Genomic DNA, 6,749 nt, shown 5'->3' with positions numbered 1-6,749 from the left:
GCGAGGGAGCTGCAGCCCCTCGGGTAAAACCCTGGGACTAAGGTAAAATCACAGATAAGTGACAATGAACAGTGGCTTCAAGGATGAGACACATTGGGAGACATCCAGTTTAAAAAGCATCAGGCTTAAAACAAGCCACTTTTAAAGTCTTCTGGAAGGTGAGGTGGAGCCGAGCGTGTGAGCGAATTCCGGTATTACTCAGCAGCTGCTCCGAGTGGAAGGTTACTAGTTGGTTGCATTTACTGTATGTGCTGTGAATTATTAAGCAGGTTTGTTTCAGGTCCCGTTCTTTCATGCACAACCACAAAACCTCATCCTTTAGCTGGTTGTTGGAATATGGCACCTCAGAACCCTGCTATGGTTCAAATCATGGTGGTACTCCGACTGTTTTCATGGGCTTTGATCTTGCTCAATTTGTAGTTTCATTTCAGTTTTCAGAGACGGCTGTGATGTGGGTTTTTGCAGGGCACTCACCTTGCATGGTGTGCAGAAGGATGCAGGCAGCTGAACCCATACCGCCCCGTCTCCACCGCTGTTTTAACCTGGAGGTGCCTGACGGTTTGGGGCCTTCTGAGCACGCTAGGAAACTACTTGTGTTTGGACTGAACAGGTCTTTTCTCCATGTGACTTATAAATGCTGTGTCTCTTTCTCTCTTTGACCACCTTTTAGTCAGCTGCAACAATCAGGTCTGGCATCCCGCTCTAGGCTGGGCGTTGGTGAGCAGTTAAGGCTCGGTGGGTGGTGGTGCCAACCTTCAGGTCTGTGTGTGTAGGGATATCTGGTTTTACACGTGTGATAAATGCTTCTTTCACGCCAAGTCATTTCCATGATTGTTAGTGACTTCAACACAGATCCTCGTCCAAAACCCGCAGACGTTGGGTCGGCTGGGAGTACAAGAGGGGTGAAGCGCGTTCAGCGTCAGCGAAGGTCGAAGCACCACTATAAGCTTTATCTCGCAAACAGATATCTGCGATATTTCTGAGTTAGAAGACCATCTGATGACTTTGTCATATTTTATCATTGTAGTCTCAAATTTTTGTCTCAGCTTTTTGCTGGGCTTAGAAGAACGACAGATTTTCCATGGATGGAAGCTGGATTTGTTAGGGTACATGCCAGTCGTCTTTCGGCTGACTTTTATAGCAGACTATATTTCTATCTGTATCTGGAGACGTCAGCAATCTGGGTTCCCCCATCTTCTCTAAGTCTTGGGGACAAAACCCTTGGAGTCTGTGGTTCCTGCAAATCCCACTGCTGCCTGTACACACAGGAACAGGTGTTGGGCAAGCAACCCTTGGAGACCCGCCATCCAGCACTTCCTGTATCCCGTATCTTGTATTGTTATTGCAGACTGGGAGCACTGGTATTGCTGTGACCAGAATTGCTTTTTACCAATACTTTGCGATAGTCTGCATATTTTTAAAAACTTTTTACCTTTCGTGTCTCTGCGTAAGACTTGCCTGTTTTGCAAAGATGCCAATACGTATCAGAAAACCAGCGTCTGGCGCCTGGTCTGCACTGATTTACCCAGAGCCGTGCGAGGTCTGATGCAAGGAATATTATGGTCTGGATCTAGCCATAGACTGTATAAATGCTGTATACTGAAAAAAAAAATTGATAACAAATAGCCTGTGCTTTGAATTTATGCTGGGAGAAGGTACTGCGACTGAAGTAGCAGGCACGTGAAACCTCAAGATCGATTTGGTGTCAGATTTGTGTTAAAGCTGATCGTAAACCAGTAGGAATTAAAAGCAAGGATTTTAGTGCTGAGGGGTTAAAGCAGGTGGAATGAACAGTGGGTGTCAGGTCTCTTTTCTCCCTGGGGGCTGTGCTGGGTCCCGTCAATCCCCGCTGAACATCCCGGCTCTCGAGCCTCCCACCTGCAGGAACTCTTTCCTGGCCCCTGACCCGAAGCGTTTCGATGGTGTCATGGTCTGTGGGTTGTGTCCCTTTGTGCAAAAGCCTCGTGAACTTCAAGCCCCTCTACGTATCTCTGGTGACATAGTGACGTTTCACGTCCAACAACAGCGTGTGATATAAACAACGATACTTGGCCGTGCTTGTTACACAGATTTTAATGGCTGTGTACAGTTTTAATTGCTGTGTACAGTTTTAATCAACTCAGCTGCTTGCGTTAGCACTTAGCAGAGATTCTGACTGGTAATAGCGGTTTCTTCCCCCCGCTCCCCCCAGCCTCCCGGCTGCCCTTCCCTACAGCGAGCCCTCGCTCCACAGGTCAGCGCAGTTGCATTTGCCGTCCAGATACAAACCCGACTCGCTTCTCGTCATGTTGCTGCACCCCTGCTTGTGGTTGACCCAGTTCAAGAATTCTTCCAGACTCTCTTTAAATTTTAAGAAGCTTGTTGTTGCCACCTCCAAGCATTTTTCGTCGCTGGATGAAGATTTCTAAGGGAAAAGAGCGGATACTGATGCACGAGCTGTGGAGGAATTCCACCCAAATGCTGTGTGTTCTCCGTGGCTTCCTCAGCTCACTGGGATGGAGGATGAAGCCAGCTGGCTGCCCTTCACCAGCCCCAAACCGTTTCACACAATTCTTGCAAGTCATGAGTCAAATAAAACCTTGCTGTTTGTCTTGACTTTCACAGGACTGCAGATTTTTCTGAGGTTTTTTTGGGGGTAATTGCAGCCGTGTGGAGCTCAGCCTGCATTCGGTTAGGTGGTAGGTCAAGACACGGCTGCTTCTGCAGCCTGCAGTAATGAGCAAATTGATGCAAAGCTGGTTTTTTTTTTTTTCCCTAAATCCTGCTTCTCTGCTCAGGGAAATGCCTAAGCGCAGTCGTTGCTGCAAGCACAGCCACGGGCAGAATGCATGCAAACCCTGTCTTCTGTCCCTTATTTTCTTTCTCTTTCGTATCCAAAAGGCAGATTCCTTTCTCTGTACTATTCCTGGTCTGTATCTTTTCTGCTATTAATTGCCCTGTTCTTCCTGAAGGCCAAGCTGTACAGCTCAGTATTGATTGCACCTAATAAATTATCTTCATTACTGCAGGTCTAAATGGATTGTATTAATATAGCCCATATTAGAATGAATTCTGCATGATAAACAAACATTGATATCTTTCCTTGAGGCTGCAGCTGGTCCAAAATGAAAAAGGAGGAATAACTGATTTGCTAAAAAAAAATCTCAAAACTTTGAATCAGAGTTTACCAAAAAGTGAGTGAGAAGTGAAGGTGAAGCCTGGCTGAACAACTTCCACTGATGTTTCTTTAATTCCGTCAGGGAAATTAACTTTTGGGGAAGCTTGGTAGTTTCTTTGAAATCGCGAGGACAGCTGCTGGTGTTTTTTCAGCGTATCTATAGATTCAGTTAAAGAATCATGCTTTATCCTCCATCCTGTGCCAAAATAAAGGTGAAGGCACGGGTGCAGCACTGCCTGGCCGGAGAAGGGGCTGTGGCTTTCCAGCCACTGTCCGAGCGAGCTACCAGGTGTTTGAACAAAATCACCAGGTAAAAAAAAAAAAAGGATAAATGGATAACTACAAGAAAAATATTTGAAACTCAAAGCAAATAAATAGTAAAAGCTAACCTTCAAAATGGGGCACTTTTCTTCCAGCCTTTTCATGTCTTTTTCAACTATCTTAATACACTTCCGTGTGGATATCTTTTCGAGCTCGTGAATGAATTTTTCGGTGTTGTTATGTGCACAGGCTTGGCTCTAGGAGAAAAAGGGAGAATAAAGAGTGTTCTAGTTTGCAACCAGAAAACTTTTCTTTATGAAAAGAACCATTGATAAATCGTATTGAAGATGCGAACTGTTATTTTTCTCTGGAAATCTTAACATCTTTTATCTGATTTCCTTTTCATGCCGTCTTTTAAGAAGTCATGTTTTAAGTGCCGTCCTCATAACTATTATATCGGGAAACTTTGCCATAGAAACAGTCTGGTTTCCATCAATGGAGACAACATTGGGAATTTGATTCAATTCCACCTAAATTGGAGCGTGATTTTTTTTTTTTTCTTTGCCTTGGCTGTAGGATGCTTAGAGAGCTGCTTTAACCGTTTTTCCTTACACTGCCAGTCATTTGGAGACCAGGCGTTACCATCACTAACAGAAATTTCTCTAGAAAAGCATTTAAAAGAACCGATAAAAACGGAGGTAGGGCATACTATCTCTCTTTGCTAGCAATGAGAATGGGTTACTAGCCACATTCACAGAATCTTGTAAAAAGACGATGTTGTGCTGGGATTTGGGGCCAGCAAGAGGAGCACGGTTGCCTCTGAGCGGGCAGGAACGAGCAGCCCTGCAGATCCCCCCGGCCCGGCCGGCAATCCCACCTCAGCTGGCACTTTACATCTTGCCTTCAAACATCCTCAGCCCTCTGCCAGAGACGTCTTTGGAGACTCCAAATGATAATAATAGAATAATAAAGAACAGCTTCTTACCTTTATGTGAAGCGGTCTGGAGAACTCCCCCTGAAAACGACACAGATCTCTTAGTTACAAATTTGAAACTGTCTCAAAAAGCAAATCTGGGGCAGGGAAAGTGGAAAATTATTTACATTTATCGTCGCATTTTCAGCTTTGAGTAAGCAAAGTATTTCATTGATTATTGAGTATTTAGTCTCGTTCTGCAGATGCGACGTTTCCTTCAGAGGGATGAAGTAAGCGGCTGCCCCAGAACCAAACAGTAGCAGGAACAAGTGAAGATACATTTTGAAGGTGGTGTATTTGGGAGCCCGACCCGTTTTATCCGAAATCGGCTTTGAATTGAAGCTCACCACTCTTGATAGATGCTGAGCTCGCTTATATAGCGAAGCTGAGTGAGTGCAAGATGTGATTACTATCTTATCTCGTTCATAAATCATTAAAATAGGAAAGAGCAGTTGAATTTGCAGCATATCTGACTTGAGAAATGCTTCTGATTAAAGATCTGGTAAGCTTCCTAAAACCCCCATCTCCAGAGCAACGCTTCGGTGCAAGCAAGAGCGGTGTGCAAGGGCACGACCGGTGTATGAGACCTCGTCAAAGGAGAACGTATTAATAGCTGAGGAAATTATTCTGCTTGTAATACAGCCATGAGGGCGATTGTTTCCCATCAGATGAGGCTACATCCTATGTGGCTGTAAATTATTGCTGTTGCATGGATGTGGGAACTCCAGAGGGAGAAGGGCTGAAGCAAGAGCGGAGCGTTGTGCAGGTTTTCCCCGGCTTTCGGAGGACTGGGGCGCTCCCCGCTGCAATAACCTGAGAGCGGAGTAAGTGTGGGAGGGAGTTCACTTCTAGGGAAATCTGTGTTTGAAGAGTGAAATCGCCAGAGTGATTGCAGAGCCAGGGCTCACGCACCGCTAAGATAGTGCAGCTCTAGAGGGAAAAAAAAAGTCTAACTTGTTCCATGATGGGTGGCAATTAATATTTCAGTTAATAAAATAAGTGTGGTCAGGGGAGCTCGCAGTGGGGAATTTGAGGAATTGCTCCTGGCCACCGAGGAATTGCTCCTGGCCACCAAGGAAAGGGAAATTCCTCATCGTCAGGCACCTGGCAGCCTCGCGGGATGTTTTGTCACCTGCCCGGGGACGCCTGTGCCACCTCGCCGTCCTGCCTGCTCCACCGCAGCTCGGACGCCCGCGGAGCCCCGTACAGAAACCTTCCTACAGCGCTGGAGGAAACACGCTTGGCAAGGGCTGGATGGAGAGGGTGAGGGAAGGGCCAGGGGCTCAGCTGAGGCAGAGCAGCGCAGAGCTTTGCTAACGTCCCTGCTGCCGGCTGCCAGCCGAGGGTCTGCCCTAGGTATTTCCCATAAGGTCCGGTTTCTATTCCAAATCTGTATTTGATTTTTAGATAGGGTATTTTGTAGGAACTGTCTGACAAAGTGCTGAAGCGGCGGATGGGTTTCACCAGGTTTGATTAGGGAGATCTTTGCGTTGAGTTAGGGGTACTCTTCACTTTGGATTGTCTTCTAAATGAAAATTTGAGACTGGATGATGTTTGAAGTTCTCTGTCTACATATGTTTTGGGTTGTCCCTACTAGAAAATACGAGTCTGCATGTTAACCACAGCAGTGTTATTCTATGTACGTTTAACTTCTCTACTTTGCAGAGCAGGTATTGACCTTTCCCAGCGCTGTCTGAGAGGTTCTTGCAGCAACAGCCACGTGGGAAAGGATTGTTGTGGCTGTGCTTTCCAGCCCTGCTTTGGTTCGCCTCTCGAAAGGCCTGAATTGTTCCCTCAAAGGGCAAAATTTTAGTACCAAACTGCTCTTGGTTCTCTGCTGTCCAGGCCCCCTCATTTCCCAACCAAGCTGTCAGCACACCAAGTAGCATTTGGCATCTGCAAGCTCTTTTCAGCCAACAACCTCAGGTAGAGCTGATTAAAACGAGTCACTAAAATGAACAGTTAAATGTGCTAAATCGGCACATTGAACGATGTAAAAAACCCAACAGAGACACCTCTCTGCTTTCTCCTACGTGAACTTCAGCATCTCCTGGTACCACAGCTGCTCCTCAGCTCTGGAGGTGGGAGAGGGCAGGACTCTGTCTCCTTTTCCTTCTCGCACTTCTCTCTGGATGGCTTGTCATCTTATTCTGTATGAGGATTCAATAACCACGTCCACCAGATGGAAAGCACTATGTAGGCTGCTCGTTCTAACCTGCTAGGCAAACGCCGACACCTACTAAATCCATTTATTGAAGGATTTTCACACCCGATACCATTCACAGCAATGTTGCTTCATTTAACGCTCACCCACTCGGAAAACACACCGTGGCTTAATGTCAGAGAGCTTCAAAACCG

The 6,749-nt window shown here is 46.1% G+C and overlaps 1 protein-coding gene across 1 annotated transcript; it reads right to left on the bottom strand.

Annotated features, from left to right (window-relative positions):
- Positions 1 to 809: 809 nt before the first annotated feature.
- On the bottom strand, positions 810 to 4,715 carry LOC104486829 (uncharacterized). Its single transcript, XM_086759247.1, has 5 exons — positions 4,520 to 4,715; positions 4,404 to 4,433; positions 3,547 to 3,675; positions 2,214 to 2,404; positions 810 to 885 (listed from the first exon to the last, which is right to left on the bottom strand). Exons 1-5 carry the CDS (start codon positions 4,670 to 4,672, stop codon positions 810 to 812), a joined length of 579 nt encoding a protein of 192 aa, XP_086615373.1. The 5' UTR covers positions 4,673 to 4,715.
- Positions 4,716 to 6,749: the final 2,034 nt, after the last annotated feature.

This window comes from Chlamydotis macqueenii, chromosome 14, assembly GCF_036417535.1.
Source record: "Chlamydotis macqueenii isolate bChlMac1 chromosome 14, bChlMac1.mat, whole genome shotgun sequence".
In the NCBI taxonomy this organism is placed as follows: domain Eukaryota; kingdom Metazoa; phylum Chordata; class Aves; order Otidiformes; family Otididae; genus Chlamydotis; species Chlamydotis macqueenii.
The sequence above is the reverse complement of the archived record's forward strand: the minus strand, read 5'-3'. Positions and strand labels throughout refer to the sequence as shown.

Coding starts and splice junctions, on each gene's coding strand:
- LOC104486829 (XM_086759247.1), bottom strand. CDS start 4,672: ATGTATCTTCACTTGTTCCTGCTACTGTTTGGTTCTGGGGCAGCCGCT. Junction 3,676..4,403: donor CCAGACCGCTTCACATAAAG/GTAAGAAGCTGT, acceptor TTTTTCTCCTAG/AGCCAAGCCTGTGCACATAA. Junction 886..2,213: donor CTGTGGAGCGAGGGCTCGCT/GTAGGGAAGGGC, acceptor TTGTACTCCCAG/CCGACCCAACGTCTGCGGGT.